This window comes from Periplaneta americana, chromosome 6 (assembly GCF_040183065.1).
Source record: "Periplaneta americana isolate PAMFEO1 chromosome 6, P.americana_PAMFEO1_priV1, whole genome shotgun sequence".
NCBI lineage: Eukaryota > Metazoa > Arthropoda > Insecta > Blattodea > Blattidae > Periplaneta > Periplaneta americana.
In genome coordinates, this window is record NC_091122.1 from 38939583 (window position 1) to 38961028 (window position 21446).

General features: G+C 36.1%; 2 protein-coding genes across 3 annotated transcripts in view; one reads left to right on the plus strand and one right to left on the minus strand.

Annotated features, from left to right (window-relative positions):
- The window catches only part of Set1 (SET domain containing 1), a 34181-nt gene extending 17266 nt beyond the window's left edge, over positions 1–16915 (plus strand). For both annotated transcript variants that reach the window (XM_069827913.1, XM_069827912.1), the window contains exons 9-14: positions 1132–1418; positions 5833–6884; positions 8885–9006; positions 9175–9369; positions 12620–12877; positions 16045–16915. In XM_069827913.1, the coding sequence (XP_069684014.1) occupies positions 1132–1418; positions 5833–6884; positions 8885–9006; positions 9175–9369; positions 12620–12877; positions 16045–16218 (2088 nt within the window). In that variant the 3' untranslated portion in view covers positions 16219–16915. The remainder of the gene's footprint in view (positions 1–1131; positions 1419–5832; positions 6885–8884; positions 9007–9174; positions 9370–12619; positions 12878–16044) is intronic.
- A 342-nt stretch (positions 16916–17257) lies between these two features.
- On the minus strand, positions 17258–21310 carry MED21 (mediator complex subunit 21). Its single transcript, XM_069827917.1, has 4 exons — positions 20891–21310; positions 20657–20774; positions 20482–20582; positions 17258–17544 (listed from the first exon to the last, which is right to left on the minus strand). The coding sequence occupies exons 1-4, from the start codon at positions 20930–20932 to the stop codon at positions 17350–17352; spliced, it is 456 nt and encodes a 151-aa protein (XP_069684018.1). The 5' UTR covers positions 20933–21310; the 3' UTR covers positions 17258–17349.
- Positions 21311–21446: the final 136 nt, after the last annotated feature.

Below are 21446 nucleotides of genomic sequence, written 5' to 3' on the forward strand. Positions count from 1 at the left end.
TTACTATATTGGTTGTATTACACACTACATATTCATGCTTCAATTCAATAACTACTGTTGTGTTCATTTTTGTTCTGTTACAAATGTTTCTTCTCTAATTAATTTACGTTATGGTAGACTTAAAATAGGTTGTGATAATAAAGATGCATGGGCATATTTATAGTACCATACCTAATGAAATGTTTCAGTTGAAATTTCGAAGTTGGTTAATCTGTGTTTGTATTGGCTGCCTTGTACTCATGAGAGAACGCCATTGGTTAATTATACACAAATAACATCAGAATGCGTAATATCGACTTTACATATCGTTATTGACATGCATATTGATATGCATAGTCGTCTACGTTCTCGGTTTATTGTGAATCAAAAATTTTCATATTCACGTTCTCTGCTTCTCATTTTCATTCTGGTTCTCGTTCCCGATTTATTGTGAATCAGCCTTTAACATTCAGACAAGCCAATTAGACTGTAAGCCTTGACCCTAATAAAGAAAGGAAATAAATCTCATAAAAGCAATATAGTACAATAACGCTCTCTAGCAGAAAAATACTAAACGCGTTAGAGAGGATGATAAATAATGAAGGATGAAGATAGCAAACCTTTAAAAGATAAAGACCTAAAAGATAAGAGAGAGAACCCAAGAGGTGGAATTTAAACTGAGAGGATTCAATCCGACATCGAGATGGGAATTCGGTGTGGCTTAGTAGATAGAGCGTCAGCACATAGAGCTGAAAACCTGGGTTCAAATTCCGGTGCTGGAGAGAATTTTTCTCTGTTCCGCTCATCCTTCATCAAAGAGAAGAAAGCGGAGAAAAGAAAAATAAAACTAGTGATATAAGAAATGCCACAATATATTTCTACTTTTCTTTTGGTAAATATTTTATTCCTTTATTGTTGCTGTGACATTTCATGTACATAGTTCATTTTTGTCTTTATTGGTATTGTGTCACAAAGCCCTTTGAGATATGTGTTAGTTGTATATCAGTGTGTGTGTCTCTCATTGTCTTGATATTTATAGTGCAGTAATGTCGCTTTAGCATTTCTACAGACTACATGCCAAGCTGTTTAAAATATGTTTTTTTATATAATACAATTATTAGGTTTTATAAAATTGTTTTACATTGGTTGTAGGTTGATGTTGCAAGGTCACACTTTCAGCGACGAGGTGAATCTGATGATGAATCATCCAAGTTGTCACCCATCTCATCGAGGACAGAGAGCAGCAAATCTTCAGATTCAAGTTCATCAGAGTCATCGTCTTCGTCTTCTTCTGGATCTGCTAGTTCAGAGAGTGAGAGTAGCTCGGAGAGTGAAGCAGAGGATGAAGGCGAGGAGCGGATGGAGGAAAAGGAGCGGAGAAGAAGTAGGCTCTTGGACCTTGTTGACTTGGAGGATCTTGAAGCATTACACAGGCTTAGGTACTTCACTACTCTGAGATTATTAAGATTATGTCAGAAATTCTTCTCCACTGCATTGGTGGTGATTCTACTATAGTTTATTGAATAATATATTTAGTATTTTCTGTCTCTTATTAATATCTGTAGTACCTGAAAATCGTGCAATATAAAACAAGAAACTTAGCTTTTGCTATTTTTAGGTTATAGAATTAAATAATACTAGTGGCCTGTACAGCAAATGCTGCAAACTAAGTTCATTAGACGTTCAAATAAACATTTTTCAGATTTATTTTCAATGAAGAATACCAGACATTCTGAAAGTTATTTGCTTCCTTAATAATGAAAGATACTCTCTCTCGAGCCAATACTGAAGAGAACCACGCATATAAATATCTACACCACACTGCCATTAAATATATGAAAAAGACCCAACCCCACTTGATTAATAACTATACAAATATTTGATTTTTAATAATATTATCTTATGTAAGTTTTATAGCTTTCAGTAACATATACTATATATACTATATAGCCGCCACTCAGTAAAATACAGAAATCAAAATCTAATATAAGTTATTCTCTACATCTACTTATATAACCCCAAAACGTTTCACTTTCATATCATCAATAGCATTAATGAAAAATAGTCACATCATGGCATGAACTACAATAATATTTTATTTCTAATGGTAATAATGTCATCAAACCACCTCAAGTTTTGTAGTTCTTAATATCCAATACACAGTTGTACCCAGAAAATTACACACCACAGAATCGAACCTGTAAATTATTTTTAGTAAGTTAAGTTTTTAACAAGAAATTTAATTTGAGCTCTAAATATGTCAGCATTCTTGCAGATCATGGCCTTCGTGTAATATTATTTACTGTAGTGTGTGTTTTGTTTTATTCTGAAATGCAGTTAGCTAGTTCTCAAAACCGACGACAGATGGATGTTGGAAAATAGGAAAATTATGTTAAAAAATTGACATTTCACCGAAAACTACTATTTTTCTGAAAAACTTTGAGTTCCAAGCTTCAAAATGAGTGGTTATTTATTAAAATCCGTTCAGCCGTTTTCCCGTAATTTCCATTACCAGTTCAAATTATATATATATAGATATAGTCTGTGAAGTCGTTCTCAGTGGTCTAATGGTTACGATGCATGCCACTGGATACAAGGTTCACGAGTACAAACCCGATAAAAGGTGATAAAAATCCAGAGTATGGTTTTCTTCCAAAGGAAAGTGAATCTGGAGAGGTCTCTTGTTATAGATTTATGGCACATAAAAGAAACATGTCCCCGAATGAGGTAGCCCCAGACACAATTGACCTGCCATTTCTGTCCCTTGTTAAAATTCACTTCTGGGCCCAGAGGAGTGGCCAAAATGTGCTTGGGTTTGCCCTGTTCTCCATCAGTAATCATTCCATTCAGTCACGTTTTTTTTTGTCATCTTTCATGATATAAACATTGCAGTGGAACTGAATAGCTATGCTGTGATTAGAATAAGAAGGTGTATGGACTCAGCCAGTACACAGTCCTGTGTTGCTGGAACATACGACAATAAAGAAAGCAGGGAGAGAAAAAGTTATGTTACTCTTTCAGCTGGAAATATCGAAATATCCTTTAGTACTATCCCGTATTCAACAGCATTTAAATATGGCATAACCCAAACCAAATTCCTGTGTTCACTACACATATTAGAGTCAATAATTGGTTGTGCAACACTGTTATAAGCTTACATTATGTTCCACAATTAATTGTACTCGTAAGTACTTGAATAAATATAGTAAATATATGGTATGAAAGACTTTTAAGTACATGTTTTAAAAAATATAGGTAGAAATATTTCAAATAAATTATTTAAAATTTAAGCCTTTTTAAACTTTGTCCCATATGTAACACAAAATTACACCACTGGAAACATTTTCAAGCTTCATTTTAAAATTCTGCAAAATTATCCATGGATCTAAGTAACAGAGATTTCAAGCTTTAAAATGATGTATTACACAATTGTCTTTCACTTATTTTATGTCTGGTCTCTTCTGAACAAATACTGTGGCTTCACCCTACTACAGATATTTCCACCAATATATTGTTCACTGGAGACAAGTAGTTGTTGTTGAACACTGTTAGCTGTTTTACAATAAGAGCAAATTCGTATAGCACCATTCGAAATTTTGTCAACTACCACTCAACCACTGAGGAGAGATTTCAAGAGCAGTTTCAAAATGTTTTGCAAATCATCATGCCAGCAGAATTTTTACATTGAGAATCTCGATTGTACAAAAGCACAGAGATATATGATGTATTGTATTCCTAGAGTGAATAATAAACAGTGTACAACTAGTCCAGTGAAGGTACTTAGATCAATTGCGTTTGTAAAATATGATATTAATGGTGTGACAGTACTGTAGTACAGTAAAAGAGCTTTAAAGTATGTTGCGAAAACAAAAAAAGAATAGGAGAAACAAAGAAAGATTTTTTATGGTAAACACTGTTAAGTGTCAAATGGACTTAAAGGTTTTCCTTCAAAGAGGAAGGCTGTACATATTGTCGGACCATTGGATCTGTGCACTGTTGTCGTTCTTGGAAAAGTTAACGCCTGTACTCACTCCATTCCACCCGCTTTCCTCTCACAACGTTAAACAGCAAGCCATGAACCTTGCTGAATAGGGATGTTGCCAAACTTCAGTCAAACAGCATCATAAATAACTGGTCCTCCATGCTACAATATAATTTCTTTCAATCAAAATACATCTTGTATTTTTACATTTTTAAACCTAAACCCCATGTTTCGAATCACTTTCCGTAATGTTCCTCTCAAACCTCGGAAATTATTGCTTCTCTCGCAACCTTCAGTAATTTCTTCAATGTTGGAACTTCTTTCTGCATGGTATAAAATTCTTGTATCTTTCTTCTTAAAATACATCGGTTCATATCATCTACAAGAATTAAAAGTTCCCTTGTTCTGTTCTTCCCTGGTGATTCTAGCTTTTCATCTCCTGCACAGACTCCCTCTCTCCTGATTTTCTTTATTAGGCGCTCTGACCTGCCTATATAAATTACATAAAATGTTGTATTATATCAGTATTAGTTAAGTAAGTAATTTTAATACGTAATCAATTGAAATAAAATAAGCCTCACCTGTGCAGCTGCTCTTTTCGTTGCCTGATTTATAGGAAACAGATATTCACCTGTTTGTTTCTCTTCATCGCAAAACGCTATTACATAGGTACTTAATAATATTTCTTTTGCCACTTCGTGCTACAGTATTCTTGTTGAGTTGACAACACTGGACTGCAAGTGCAAATAAACTGTCCTGCAAGAAGGCCAAAATTGTGAGTAATGGGGGAGAGAAAGGGAGAGAGATAGGAATGCAGGGAGAGAAATGAATTACCTAGGCTGAGAAGGAATTAGGGTTCAGTTCGGATATCTTACAGGGACACAGATCCGATGGTCCAACAATACTAGGGTTTCACTAGTATTGAGTACCAAAATAAACCACCTAGAAGTGTCACTGGCATTTACTGTGAGTATTACAGGATTCTCATTGGCACATGCCATACCTCTGAAAAAGTGAAATCAGTAGATTGTGGCACTTAGGTGTTTCCTATAAGAAGTTTTCATTATTGGTCAGTCTTACAAATGATACTAAAAACTTTAAAAGCATTCATTCTACTGCGTGTTCAGTTCAAAGTGTGTCATGGCTCGCTGTATGCCGTCATGTGGCTAGCCGATGAGCCTAGAGAATTCAATCTTCCTACACTTCCGCAGGGGCGTATTACTTAAGTGCCAGAGAAGTTGCCTAGCAAGTACAGTGTTCATTCTGAAGAGTACATACCGATACGTGCGGTAACGCTAGTAGTGGCAGGAATGTGAACTGTTTGGAAACACATACTGAGGTGAGTTTTTTTTCTTACTGTCGGCATATGGCGAGAGGGTTAAGACGATTACTTACATATTCGTTGACATTAACTTGGACGGTCAACATGAACACAGCGCATTTGATTTGTGTTGTGCAATGTTGTGGTATGCAATCGATGATAACAAATACCCTGTGTACGACTTGCCTGCGCAAAACACAGTTCGAAAGAGGTTATGGTAGCACACAGACCGTACAGACCGCCATCTGTTGCTACGACGTACAAGTTATGCTGTGCAAGTTCTCAAGTTCAGATTGAATGCCTTGAATAATAGGCAACTTCTCTGACATAAAAGATGAAACTCGCTTCAAATCGCTGACTCACAACAGTGACGTCATGACACAATTTGAAATGAACACCCAGTAGTTATTTCTCGCTCATAAAGTAAGTTGTTATTTTAAGATGTTTTCATTTGATCACTCCTTCACTGTATACTCAGCTTATTTATGTGTCAGTTCGTAGCCTTAGCTTGGAAGTGTGTGTTAATTACAAACTGTATTTTGTTATTTAGGGAGCAGACACCTGAGAGAAGTGTGACACCTATTCCAGCAGAAGATTTATTTAGTTTCGAGGAAAATGAAGGTGATAGTGAAAATATTCAGAGTAGGGCTGATTCCAGTGAACTGTTTCCATCAGCTTCATCGGGTGACGTCGATAGTGCAGATAAGTTAGCACCAAGGGAAGAATCAAGAATAGAAGATTCAGCCATAGAAGCTTTAATGGCCCTTGCAGGAGAATCAATGGGTCGTAAAACAACGGTTCAAGACGAAAAGAAGTTAGAAACAGATGATACAACAGAGACATCGAGACAGTCTCCTCCTAGTTCAGATGACGAAGCCCTTGCTGTTAGAAGGCTGAAGAAACAACGTGAATCTTCGTACTTGATAGAAAGTAAAATTGAAGTTGACGAAAGGACAGTGTTAAATAAAGTTCCTAACAGAACACATGGCACAACTATTAATGGTGAAGTGATCGGAAGGTCTAGTGCTGTAGATAGGATGGATGTGTCAACAGAAAATGAAGTAGAGGAGGAAGAAGAAGAAGGATCGCCAGCCCCGCAAATTGCTATGGAACATTCGTACAGTCTACCTCCTCAGAAGGATCCATCTTCTTCACCTTCAAGCTTGGCTGGAAGTGATGGTTCCGTAAAGAGAAAGTTTTCACACCATCAGATATCTCAGCAATCACCAGAGGAAGCTGCATTTAATCACGATCATGGTTACATGATGCCACAACCCAAAACACCACCGAAACCTCTCGCAACCATCATGGAGGATAATGACACTATTATAACGCCAAAGTCAAAGAAACCTAGAAAGTCACTGAAGTTCGAGGGTGTTTTAACAACACCAAAGAAATCTATTCCCAAAGTCACTCCTCCAACACAACCTGTAGTTTTTGCTAAGAGAGACATTATGGCCGAAATGACAGTGTTGTATGAATTCTTGACCCGTGGCATTGATGCAGAAGACATCAACTACTTAAGAAGAAGTTACGAAGCAATGTTGGCAGATGACAGCCAGGGCTACTGGCTCAATGATACCCATTGGGTTGATCATCCTGATATCCTTTTACATGCTAGTTTAATTGACTTACTGACGTTTATTTTAAGTGCATTTTTATGTTTTTGAGGATTGTCATGGTTTAAATTTTGAATATAAAATATCACTTTCATTCCGATATAAAACCCCATTGCTCTTCAGTGTCAGAAAACTGAGAAGGGTTTTATACCAGATTATCTAAGAAAGAATATGGAGACAAGGATTACATAAACGTTAAAACTGCAAATAACGTGAAAATACTTTGTAGCTATGTAATCATCATCATTATCATCCCCTTGACAAGTTTTAGGCTATAAGACCTGTTACAATTCTATATAAATTTTTCATGCCATTTTGCAGGTCTGCCTATCAGTCTTTTTCCTTTTGGTATATAGGTATAAACCAGCCTCACGGTCTAGTGGTCAGAGCTTCTGGCTATAGTTCATGAGGTCCTGGATTCGATTCCTGGTTAGAGCACAGGAATTTTTCCTGTGTTCGTCCATGGTCTGGAATTTAGGTTAAGTTTAGATTTAAGACCTCTCCTGGCACCACATTATCATAATCATCCTATCACATCATCGGGGTAATGTAACTCCGCCTTCCAGGCACCCCAACCTCAGAAGTGGGTTACAACTAAGCCACGGCCAGGAGAGAAGACCAGAAATGTCGAAAAGACAACCTGGTGGCATTGGCTAAAAAAAAAAACATTATAATATACTATTAATCATAACTCATAACTCTCTTATTTGATTGGATGTCTTTACTTTTATAGGTAATGTATATTTTATCTTACTTTGGTTATTTTATATACTGGACAAAAGTAAATCACAACTACATATGATTTAACATGTTTATGGTTTGCTGTAATTATGGTACCATATTATTTTTCATATTTTACTTCACATAGAACGAACTAATGTTGTCTTATACAAATCTGGCTTTCAGGTAGTAGCTCCCTGTAAAGCAGGTTCGAATCATTTCAAGGAAAAATTGTTCTGGGGCCGGGTACCAATCCCGGGACCCTTCGCTTAGCACACAAATGCTCTACCAACTGAGCTATCCCAGGAACTATACACGACACTGTCACATTCGTGTGTTAATGTTCTCTTAAATCACAAAATTATAAAATTCACTTCTAGCTTTAAAATATCTTCCTTATTTTCTTAACACATGTTAACAATATATGCTTTATATCTTCTATTTTGCCACGTAATATGAATCTGTTATTTTCTACATCATCTCTAAAACGTTCCACTTTTCATACTCCTAACCTAGCACTTCTATTACATATTGTTATATGTGGTTCTTGACATCATACTGTTTTAACTTTCCTGTAATACTGTAGTGAAGTTTTGTTATTCATATAACTAAATAGTTGTTTTTCTACATAATTGCACCCTTGTCTTGCAATACCTTAAACATTGTTTTCTCTTTCATGATTTTCTCTCCACAGTTTTATTCAGTTCATTTTTTAAAGGGCTAGCCCAATTTATTTTATTGCCATTCATTACCAAATATCTGTAACAAACCTTAGCAATCTCGTTATCTTCCATTTTTTTAATTCTTAACTAAAATTTTGCTATTTTTATTATAAATTCTCCCTGTTACACATTCCAATATTGTTGTTATCTTTGGTGTGCTAAATTAGGGAGCTGTAAGACTCGTTTGTACAATACTGTATTACATCAATTACTGTATTTTCTCTCAACTGGTACTCGTATTAAAATGCCTCCGTATCTCAGTACCGTAGAACATCCTGGATTTCACTAGTAAACAGTTATTAAGAATTGTTATGTCGATGTTTGGTGTTTTAGCTAGACACATGTTTATTGTTAACAATGCCTGCCTAGCGATCGAAGTTGCTTTTTGAAGTTGATTATTCAATTTCCCTTGTGAATCTAATATACACGCGGATGATTTATTTCACTAGGTATGAACTGTCAGAGAATCAAAGTAAAAATGTGGCACTGTTTAAATTCTGTCTTAATTTACTTGAAAATATTGTCCTTAACTCCAGAGCACTTACTGACCTTGCTTCTCCAGCGAAGAAAAGAAAACGTGATGACAGTAGAGTTCATGCAACTGGATGTGCCAGGACAGAAGGGTTTTATAAAATTGATGTTAGAGAGAAAGCAAAGCACAAGGTATTGTGAACTAAGATGTATTTTATATATAATTGAATTCACATAGTATTGTAGGCTCAGTGAATTTACTAAATTTGTTACATTTTGTTTCATTGCATTTCGTTTTTAATTAAAACTAATAGTGTTAAGAAAACTGCACCTTTATAATGAGAGTTTTATCTGTTTCAGCACCATTACGGACAGATTATTCAGCAGGCAGGTGGAAATGTTGAACTTGGTGTTGGTGGTATGGTCGAAATGCCGAAGTCTGTATCTGGGAAGATGCAGGCTTTATCTCGAGAAGCACGTAGTAATCAGCGACGTCTTCTTACAGCGTTTGGCATTGACACAGATAGCGATCTTCTTAAGTTCAATCAGTTAAAGGTAAGATTTGTAAATTATAACTGAAACTATATCTCATTACTATATTTTGTTAGATTCCTTTTACGAGGCGCGTCCAAAAAGTAAGATTTGTAAATTATAACTGAAGCTATATCTCATTACTATAATTTTTTTAATAGATTTCTTTTACGAGGTGCATCCAGAAAGTAAGTTTCCCTCTCAGCTCAAGCATGCCATGCATTGCGAGAGGCTAGTGTGCGTGCATGACAGAGTAATGAGATGGCAATGGTATGCGTCAGGTGACAGAGCCTGATTTCTCTCAATAGCACCAGTATAACGGATGAATATGGAGGCTCTAATCCATCCCCTGTTGATTGCGAGATATAAATCAGATATAAATTGATTTAGTCGATCTGGTGTTGTGTTGGTGTTTACATCCAATCTTGGAACTATTCATGAATGTTGTTGTTGTTGTTTTCTAATGCCAGGCGTTTGACAATAAAGTCATTTGACCTCTTGCACTCCAATATTTTTCAAAGATATTGAGGTGTTCCGAATCCATTTCTTGGTTTGAGTTGCACAATGGGCAGTTAGGGGACTGATATATTCCAATTCTATGCAGGTGTTTGGCCAAACAATCATGGCCTGTTGCCAATCTAAATGCAGCTACAGACGATTTTCGTGGTAAATCGGGAATTAACTGTGGATTTTGATGCAGAGAGTTCCATTTTTTCCTTTGGGATTGAGTTATCAAATGTTGTTTGTTGAAGTCTAAGTATGTAGATTTAATAAATCTCTTCACAGAGTAATACGTAGATTTAGTAACAGGTCTGTAAGTAGCAGTGCTGCCCTTCTTTGCTAAAGCATCCGCATTCTCGTTTCCCAGGATTCCACAATGGGATGGTATCCATTGGAATACAATTCTTTTATTGAGTGATAATAATTGAGAGAGCATTTTAGTTATTTCTGCTGTTTGAGATGAAGGTGTGTGTTTAGAGAGGATTGATAGAATAGCTGCTTTGGAGTCTGACAATATAACTGCATTCCTAAATTTATTGATGTGGCATAGAAGATTCCTGAGACTTTCACTTATTGCAATGACTTCACCATCAAAACTTGTTCTTCCATATCCAAGAGATCTATAAAGTGAGAAGCGACAGCACGTAACACCTGCACCGGCACCTTGTTCTCTGGAGATCAAGAATCCGTCAGTGTATAAATGAAGCCAGTTTTGTGGAGGGTACCTAATATTAATTGTCTCTAAAGACAATTGTTTCAGTATTTCAGTGTTTACTTCTGATTTCAGTATTTCTTCTGTTAAATTTAGATTATATTCTATATTTAATAGAGTTAGAGGGTTTGGTTTAATTTGTAAGTTTTCTTTTAAATTCGGGATATTGATTTTCTGTTTTAATTCTTGAACAATGGATATGAAACTGTTTTGAGTTTTCAATCTACAAAGAGGACTGTATGAATGCCAATTGTTACCTGGTAATCTGATAAGTTTTTCATATTGAATCAGTGCTTTTTCTTCAATTGTCATTTTGATGCTGTTAATATTAGTGGGGAATCTCATAGAATCTATTGGTGTTGTTTTGATTCCACCAGTAATGAGTCTGAAAGCTTGGTTTTGAACATATTCTATGTCGTTTATGAAAGGTGAAGTAATTAAAATTTCTCCGCAGTATGTCAGCACTGGCTGTATAAACATTTTGTATGTAGTGTTCAAAGTATTCCTAGAGCATCCCCATTTCTTTCCTGCTAGTCTTTTTAGAAGGGAGAACTATTCATGAATGTAAAATGTATTCTAAATATTTGTCTCTGAAGCACACACAAGTTTTATGCATGTCTTGTGGCAGAGTATTTGCAACTATGTTAGCTATAACAATTTTACTAACATACTGCACCAAAGGTTGCAAGAGACTGGAGACGGACCCAATATTCCTCCTCTCCTCCTTACCTTCGACCCATTCCATATCAAATCATCAACCAAGAGGTGTAGACGTCAAAGTCTCAGATATTCATGACTTTTTATTAATTACACGTGCCCATGAAGTAAACAAAAAATGCAAAATTTTCATAATTTTTTGACCCAAAGAATGTGCGTTCTTTTCTAATTTCAAAGTATGAAAAATTACTCGATTTCCTACATATTTTGTGGAACAAAAATGTCAGTAATTCCAAAACTACTACAGTTATATAGCTGGACCTAGTGTCATTTTAAAGCTATAATGATGTAGGCTTTCTACAGCTTTAAAATTCTCACACCGAGTTAAGGCAGTGATCATCAGCACTCGCTGAAATGGGTAATGGGAAAGCAGTGTATCAGAATATGCACAATTGTGCAGAAGGGAGAGAGAAAGCATACCCGCCAGCAGCCACAGATGCACACTAGTGCGTCTTATCCGTGGGTAAGAGACACTAGCTTGAGGGTGCACTGTGCTGATGACTGCTGGGTTAAGGGAATGCAATTTGAGTGTAATTCTTTTAAACGCTAAACCAGTGTGTAGCAGTAACATATTAAAAAAATCTGTTTCTTTAAGAGCCTGTTTTTTCTCCATCCTCAAAGTTTGGTAACAGTGAGGAAAGGTGTAAGAAGAATGTGTTTTCTTTAGGGGAATGGAAGGGTGTGTTTTTCAGTTTTGAATAATAAAAAAAAATTGGATTTTGGAAAAATTGAACAAATATCACAACATAATTTGTGCTCCATATCAAATGAAATCCTATAATGTGGACTTTAAAATTACACCAGAATCTGCTGTATAGGTGTAATAGTTCTGGAGTTACATTTTTTTCTCATCCTTTGAGAACTCAAAACAAAAAAGAATCTGTACTGTAAAAAAAAAAAAAAAATCCTAGAATTTGTAGTTTGTTAGCACCATGGGTACATTGAAATACCAAAAAATTAAGAAAATCTGAAATATCACGGTCCAAAAGAAATTTCACAAATGGTTGATTTTACATGGAATGGTTGCCCTCGGTAGCATAGTTGGTATAGCTCTGACCTTCTATGATCGAGGTTGCCGGTTCGATCCCGTTCGAGGTCAATGGCATTTAAGTGTGTTTAAATGCGACAGGCTCATGTCAGTAGATTTACTGGCATGTAAAAGAACTCCTGCAGGACAAAAATTCTGGCACACTGGCGATGTTGATAAAACCTTTACAGTTACAAGCGTCGTTAAATAAACCATAATTTTTACATGGAATGATACACATTGAAGAGTAGACAAATTATATTATTGTTGTTTTATATGTATGCCTCTGTATAACTTGATTTAATTATTACTTGCAGTTCCGTAAGAAACAACTCAAGTTCGCCAAATCTGCCATTCATGACTGGGGCTTGTTTGCAATGGAACCAATAGCAGCTGATGAGATGGTTATAGAATACGTAGGCCAAATGGTTCGTCCAGTTGTCGCCGATTTGCGAGAAAGGCACTATGAGGCAACAGGAATAGGAAGCTCATACCTATTTCGAATTGATGTGGACACGATCATTGATGCAACAAAGTGCGGCAACCTGGCTCGATTCATCAACCACAGTTGCAATGTGAGTATTCTTGTGCGGTTTATCATAGAAGGCAGTCATTTTCAGCACAACTTATATTTAAGTAATGTCTTATTCTTTGCACATTGAAGTTGTCCGTGTTTCTTCTATTGTCAGGAACAGCTATAGGTTAAAACTTAATTAGAACTATACATTCTAAAATTCTCCAGCTTTATAGTTTTCTAAATCTTCCCCTTCAACAATCTGTTACTAGTCTACCACAGATTTTATATTTATTAATTTAGGTATATGGGACTAGGTAACTGCCAATTTTTTAAAATTTAATTTAAATTGTTTTATGATAGTATATTTATTATGACATATAAATTGTGCATAATATAATTGAAGGGCTTGGGGCAACATAATGATAAGCCACACTCAAATTTTACAGGAAAACAACCCTTAAGTTTAAATCTTTAAGAGTTGTTTTCCTGTAAAATTTGAGTGTAGCTTGTCACAATGTTGCCCCAAGCCCTTCAATTCAAACTAAAAAGATCAGCTACCTGAGAGAGTGACTTGCTTACGACAAGAAACCTTACAATAAACAAGATCGATAATTATTTTTGTTCAGATATGGGTTTATTAAGTCTTATAAATTGAGCCTAATTAGTTTCTAGGATATTAAAAATGTTTTATATTCTGGTTGTGGTTGGGTATTGTCATATTATCACAATGCAGCTGACCAAAAAATTCTTTGTAGATTCAAGTCATCAATTTCTATTGTATTCGTATGTTAGGTGTACAGGGTTAATGTATAAAATGTACTGGAGGAATCTAAAAACTATTACTTCACAAGACACAGCATATTTCGAAAAGGAATGTGAAACTAATGGTCCTTTATTATGTGGATAATACTTGCGCTTCCCAGCAAAACAGTTCAAGGTTCGATTCCCAGTGTAGGCAATGGTTAATTTACCTTCTATTTCTAGATGAAAGAGTAATGGAACGGAGAAAAATTCTCTCCGGCGCCGGGATTTTAACCTGGGTTTTCAGCTCTACGTGCTGATGCTTTATCCACTAAGCCACACCGGATACCACCCCGGCGTCAGACAGAATTGTCTCTGATTAAGTTCCAACTCTTGGGTTCCCTCTAGTGGCCGCCCTCTACACTGCGTCATAGGTGTCTATGAACGTAGGACCGAAGTCCACACATGTGCTGAGGTGCACTCGTTATGAGTGACTAGTTGGCCGGGATCCGACGGAATAAGTGCGGTCTTAAATCACGAAGTGATTTACGCATATCATATATATTATTTTAATGTACCGAAGTACATATGATATTTCCATGCAGATATTCTGCATTATCATACGATGAAAGAGTAATGGAACGGAGAAAAATTCTCTCCGGCGCCGGGATTTGAACCCGGGTTTTCAGCTCTACGTGATGATGCTTTATCCACTAAGCCACACCGGATACTACCCCGGCGTCAGACAGCATTGTCTCTGATTAAGTTCCAACTCTTGGGTTCCCTCTAGTGGCCGCCCTCTACACTGCGTCATAGGTGTCTATGAACGTAGGACCGAAGTCCACACATGTGCTGAGGTGCACTCGTTATGAGTGACTAGTTGGCCGGGATCCGACGGAATAAGTGCGGTCTTAAATCACGAAGTGATTTACGCATATCATATATATTATTTTAATGTACCGAAGTACATATGATATTTCCATGCAGATATTCTGCGTTATCATACGATGAAAGAGTAATGGAACGGAGAAAAATTCTCTCCGGCGCCGGGATTTGAACCTGGGTTTTCAGCTCTATGTGCTGATGCTTTATCCACTAAGCCACACCGGATACTACCCCGGCGTCGGACAGAATTGTCTCTGATTAAGTTCCAACTCTTGGGTTACCTCTAGTGGCCACTCTCTGCACTAAGTCATAGATGTCTATGAATGTAGGACTGAAGTCCACACATGTGTTGAGGTGCACTCGTTATGAGTGACTAGTTGGCCGGGATCCGAAGGAATAAGTGGTCTTAAATCACGAAGTGATTTACATATATATTATTTTAATGTACCGAAGTACATATGATATTTCCATGCAGATATTCTGCGTTATCATACGATGAAAGAGTAATGGAGCGGAGAAAAATTCTCTCCGGCGCCGGAATTTGAACCCAGGTTTTCAGCTCTTCGTGCTGATGCTTTATCCACTAAGCTACACCGGATACTACCCCGGCATCAGACAGAATTGTCTCTGATTAAGTTCCAACTCTTGGGTTCCCTCTAGTGGCCGCCCTCTACACTACGTCATAGATGTCTATGAACGTAGGACTGAAGTCCACACATGTGCTGAGGTGCACTTGTTATGAGTGACTAGTTGGCCAGGATCCGAAGGAATAAGTGGTCTTAAATCACGAAGTGATTTACATATATATTATTTTAATGTACCGAAGTACATATGATATTTCCATGCAGATATTCTGCGTTATCATGCAATGAAAGAGTAATGGAATGGAGAAAAATTCTTTCTGGCGCCGGGATTTGAACCCGGGTTTTCAGCTCTACGTGCTGATGCTTTATCCAGTAAGCCACACCGGATACCACCCCGGTGTCGGACAGAATTGTCTCTGATTAAGTTCCAACTCTTGGGTTCCCTCTAGTGGCCGCCCTCTACACTGCGTCAGAGATGTCTATGAACGTAGGACCGAAGTCCACACATGTGTTGAGGTGCACTCGTTATGAGTGACTAGTTGGCCGGGATCCGACGGAATAAGTGCGGTCTTAAATCACGAAGTGATTTACGCATATCATATATATTATTTTAATGTACCGAAGTACATATGATATTTCCATGCAGATATTCTGCGTTATCATACGATGAAAGAGTAATGGAATGGAGAAAAATTCTCTCCGGCGCCGGGATTTGAACCCGGGTTTTCAGCTCTACGTGCTGATGCTTTATCCACTAAGCCACACCGGATACCACCCTGGCGTCGGACAGAATTGTCTCTGATTAAGTTCCAACTCTTGGGTTCCCTCTAGTGGCCGCCCTCTACACTGCGTCATAGATGTCTATGAACGTAGGACCGAAGTCCACTTTGATATGTCTAATTTTAATCTTGAGTAATATGGTAGATCAGAAGTCCACCCAGGTATCATTGGTCTTGTTACTAATAAAATTGCGTAATTGGACTGAAATTATTTGCTTTTGTTTTTATTTTTTCAGCCCAATTGTTATGCTAAAATCATCACAATTGAAGGTCAGAAGAAAATTGTTATTTATTCAAAACAACAGATAAGTGTTAACGAAGAGATAACATACGACTACAAATTCCCTATTGAAGATGAGAAGATTCCATGCTTATGTGGCAATGCACAGTGCCGAGGAACACTGAACTAAATCATTGTTGGTGTAGGAGGTTCATCATGTACAAAAAAAAATTAAATAACGCACTCTGCTTGATCCAAGCACAAATTGCATTAATTTATGATGTGGTAATCTTGGATGAGCGGAACATAACATCGATATTAAATGTGCATTCCAGTGATCCTACATGGAGTCTGGTGCTGCTGTGAGGATGCTGCAAACAATTAGCAAACTCGTTTACAGTGTGATTGTAAAGACCAAGTTGACTAATATAAATGTGGTTTAAATTTTTAACTAGGTGGAATTGACTTCCCAGCCTGGCCAATAGATGTACTTGTGTCGTGTACAGTGAGAGGAGTGAATGTAAAATCAACATATGCTAGAATAATAGCGTTATTCTAGCTGAAAGGGTGGACACTTAGTGCAGTGAAAGTGGTGTGTGAATTTTTTTAGACCTAATAGCTAACGCTTGAACAATATTGCAGTACGTAGAATCTGTCCCCATTGTACAGTTGAGAATGCCAAGAGTAAAACCCCCAGATTTTTTTTTTCCCCCCTTCCCGAATGATAATTTCTGCACATATCCTTTTGTTTTTCTTTTAGTTTAATTTTTTATAGGCATTGAAAGTTGGATGAATTTTGTGAATCTTGTTAATTATCTGTCAACGAGATCATGAACAATTTTGTTTATGGTCAAGAACCTAATGTGAAGTATATCAGATAAATGATACCAGTTTTTTAATATATACATATATATATTATATATTTGTAGAGTATGAGTATACATATAGCATAGAAACATAGCCATGTCCAAGAAAGAAAGAAAAAAAAATATTTTCTGATGAAATTAACATAATGGCATGTTTTTATCTTAAATCTATGCTTGAAAATCAATATATAGTTTTCATTTGATGTTTCAACTCTAATTACTGCAATTTTATAAACCAGATGTTCCTAAAGATCTTTTTATATAAAATCTTACAAAATCACTAAACTTATCTCAATGCAATGAACAACTCTATCTAAAATGACAGTTTGGTAATATATTATCAAAATTACTTAAAAGACCTCATAGAATCAACTTATATTTTATTAACAATTTCATAGCTACAGTACACCATCATGCCACCAGCCTGGAATAAAATATCACACAGTCATGCAAGTTCATGAAGGCATGTTCACATTTGATTGCTTGGTGGTATTTTCAGCTTGGAGATGTTGCATGTCAAGTTGGCTCTGAGCAATATCAGCAAGAGCTGCCTGTATTTGTTCCAAAAGAACTTCCCCACGCCTTACAACTTCTTCCAGTCTTTCTCCTGCTTCCTTGTTGTCTTGCTCCAATCTTCTGAGACTTGCCACCTAAACGAAAATTATATATTAGCTGTTACTTAGGCTATAACATTTCGTACTCATTGAAAATTACTAAGCTGCAACTTCAAAATACGTCCAGAGTTCTAAAATCAGTACAGTAGAAACCCAATATAGCGTGGTCTGATATATCACAAATTTGGATACAGTGGCAAAAAGTATGTCCTCCAAGAAAAAATACCATTATTAGTGAAATTCGTAACTACAGAGATTCAATACAACAATAATAGTACATTATGCAAAGAGCCTATAATGGTAGTAAGACGCAAGTGTTTATGAAATGAGCTCAAGCGAGTTTCATCATTTTCATACGAGCATCTTAATTACCATTATAGGAAAGTTTCATACGACTTTTTATGCTCGACCATATTTCAAACTTGAAATTATTCACAAGTATTCATGTTATGGTTATGTGAGGAGCAGAACTGACCTGAAATGTGTGCAGACGCGAAAGTATTGATTTTTTTCCGAGGCACAAATGTCATTGACTTTGATATAATCTAGAGAATAACATGAACATTAGTCTTGATATAACCTGGAAATTGATTTAGAATTGAAAAACGAGATGACAAATTGAATTTATTTGAATATTATTTACAATTAACGCAAATTATTATAGTAACAGAACATAACCTTCTGCGACAGTATTGGATTTCCAGCCTCCGTGACTTTTCGCTAATTGTCTTTAGATTGCATATCCGAGAATAATCGATACTTGCGGTTTTATAATGGTACAATGGTGATGTCTCATTGGCTGAACAACTGAATTATACTGAATAGGTGTATGTACTTTAATGAGGTGCATTAAAGGGCTACTACCAGGTGTATAGTTACTACATTTCGGCATGGTCGAGCATAAAAGTCATTACAATTTATCACTGAACTTATTTCGATTTTAGAGACAGTCCCATGACATTTTTAGTCCCCTTTTACTGTAATTCTGCATGACATGAATGTTTAAATTCTGAACAGTTCTGTGAAGTGCATGGAATTCCTAACCGTTTAAAATGAAAATTTTCTATTGACTATGCAGCAAACAATTTTGGCTATTTTCAGAAAACTCTTAATAAAGAGTTCTATTTTTATTCCCTAAACACTAGTAAAAACCCTCGCCTCTTTGTCACAGGTGTATAGCCTTAATCATACAGTACATTCGTGTATTATTGAGTCTTGCAGTCAGTACATGTGTAATGTCTCGAAACAAAAGCATATTTAGTTTGTGAAGTTTATTACGTCAGTGCAGCAACCAGAAGAAACAAAGGGTGGCTGAAAGGTGGACATAAACTTGGAAGTTCTGTCAGTCTATATATATCACCTCCCGATATATCACAGATAAGCTATAACACGGGTGAAATACATCTCCTAACAATCACGTTACATCAGGGGCTTCTACTGCATTATATATTTTTTTTAACAAAACATCAGCTTTGGTAAGTCAGAAATACATAGGAGGAAGCAAATTTCCATGCTAATTACATGGAACAGATTGAAGAAATATCTTATCTTCGACAGTTATTTACAAATATGACATATCAGATTGCTTGACGTAAAATATTCAATCAATATAAAGTATTGCAGAATTATGACTATCATATAACATATACTATCTTCATTCTGTTTTCTGGAAATAGTACAAAATGGTAAGTTAATATACCCTCTTCTTACAATGACTCACAAAGCTAAATACCACAAAATTATGAAGTTTAAGGACAAAAATGCACACTCTGGTAAACAAGTTTAATTCATAGCCATTTACTAGTAACGATGATAGACAAATGTATCAAATATTTCATTCTATACTTATTACAATGATACAATATCGTTAAATGTTGACAATTTTAAGAAACGATGCAAGTCTTCATTTTCTTATAGAGTAAAATAAGCTTGTTATGTAAGAAAAGCTTATAATACAAAACTAACAAAGTAATTTAGTTACTAAAAGGTAATGTTAGCATTTGCAGCACAATGTAGGCTATTACGTAGGTAAGTTACAGCTAAATGACCAACAGTGCTAAGTGGACTTCATTGGAAGACAAGACACAAAATGGGTTAAATGTGAGTCAGTGAAAATCAACCAACCATATTTCTGACAAATACTGCGTTTTCGAAAACAATACGCAGAGAAACAATGGAGATTGGATACTGTTATGAAGAAATTGAGAGGTGACAGACTTGTGAAGTCTGTCATTTCGCGTAAATGAGATTAGGATGAAATTAGCACAGCGCTGAGGTAGTTCTGGGGAGTTCAGAGGTGAAAATTGTTTCGTTTCATTTATAAGGTTTTTTTTTTTTTTTTTGGGAGATGCAGTTGATCGTACATGCAAGTCAACCAAATCTAATCTGTATATACAAGGTGTACAAGCGGAGTACGAAAGGAATTACCTCATTGCTAGTGATGTTCATATGTAGGGGAAACTTATAGGCAAAATGTGTGAGAATAATAATCATCATCATCATTCCCGAAATAACTTGAGAAAACATTACCTTGACAAACGGAAACGAAAAATGAACCACAATGAAATAGATTAGATGAAGCCTCAGAGTTTTTCTTCACAAAATAAACTATGCAGGTACTATATAGGCCTAGTACAGTTTTCGTGAAATATAAAATTCTTTACTCTTTCATGTTTTATTGGCAACGCGACATAATCAAAAAGAACAAGTTCTGAAGACATTCTAACTACTTCAGCACAAATAAGGTAATATTTTATTATTTTTCTCCTCGGTCGCAGCGGCCATAAGTAGGCATATTTACCGCTTTGGCGAAGTTTACCTCATGTGTAGGACTATGTATTGTAAAGTTTTATACTCCGGATTAACAATAAACATTCATCATAATACTTAATCGTTGCGTTTCATACTTCATACAAAAAGGAATCCAATAAAATGACATCAACTTACAAAGTACCACATCCTAAAAGCACATACCTGAAGATCTGTGGATGAGTCTTCATTGGGAAGTGATTCTATAAGTACATCTATATCCTTCGCACACCTAGCAATTAAGGTTGCGAACAAGTGTGCATAATCTGAAATAAAAAATTTATCAATAATTACGTTTGAAATTCATGTATTAAATATATAGGGGAAATCAAACTCTCACCTTCTTGTTGTTGCTGCTGCTGTGGCGTTTGTGAGCCACTTCGATCAAAACCTGGAAATTTACTTGGAGTAGAATACTGCTGCAGAATACCAATACTGTTACAAAAATGATCAGCTTGCTGAAAACAAAAAGGCAATAAAACAATTCTTTCTTCCTTAACCTTAAATTTAACTATGTGACATGATAAAAATTTGCAGTTGGCATTTTAAGTACAAAACTTGCTAGCAACATTACCTGGTTTATAGTGTCTTGCAATTGTGTTAACCTATCCGCCATTTTTAATTTTAATTTTCACATTTCGTGTTGGAGAACTCAAAACTATTCACTGTGTGATTACCAAACGAATGACAAAAGACCACTTGACGCAATGGATACAGTTGGGAATAGGTAGAGTTTCGGTTTTTCAAATTCCCTTCCGGATTATACGCCTTCTATGCTCCTATGACTTCAACCTGTGATTCTACCTGTCCATTCCTCGTCTCTACCCTGAGTCGACAACAATATCTGTCAAAATCAGAGCCTGGTCAAAATTAATTAAAATCATGTACTAAACAACATGAATTAATTTTGGTGAAATTTCAGTATACGGATACCTCATTGATAACTTAGAGGGAAAGGACGATATCCGTGTTCTGAATTTGTTATTATCATTCAAGTAATATTGAATAATTCCGCTAAACTGGAGAAAATGTATGCAAGCGCAAAAATTTGGTATGTGCTGCCAGAGCCATCTACAAACGAAATCAGAGAGTACAGTAACCTTCAACACGGCCGTGTCTTCAACATTCTC

Excerpts from the sequence above, each read along its gene's own strand:
- MED21 (XM_069827917.1), bottom strand. The coding sequence starts at position 20,932 with ATGGCGGATAGGTTAACACAATTGCAAGACACTATAAACCAG. Across the intron at positions 20,775-20,890 it reads TGCAAGACACTATAAACCAG|CAAGCTGATCATTTTTGTAA; the intron begins GTAATGTTGCTA and ends TTTTGTTTTCAG. Across the intron at positions 17,545-20,481 it reads ACTCATCCACAGATCTTCAG|GTGGCAAGTCTCAGAAGATT; the intron begins GTATGTGCTTTT and ends ATTTTCGTTTAG.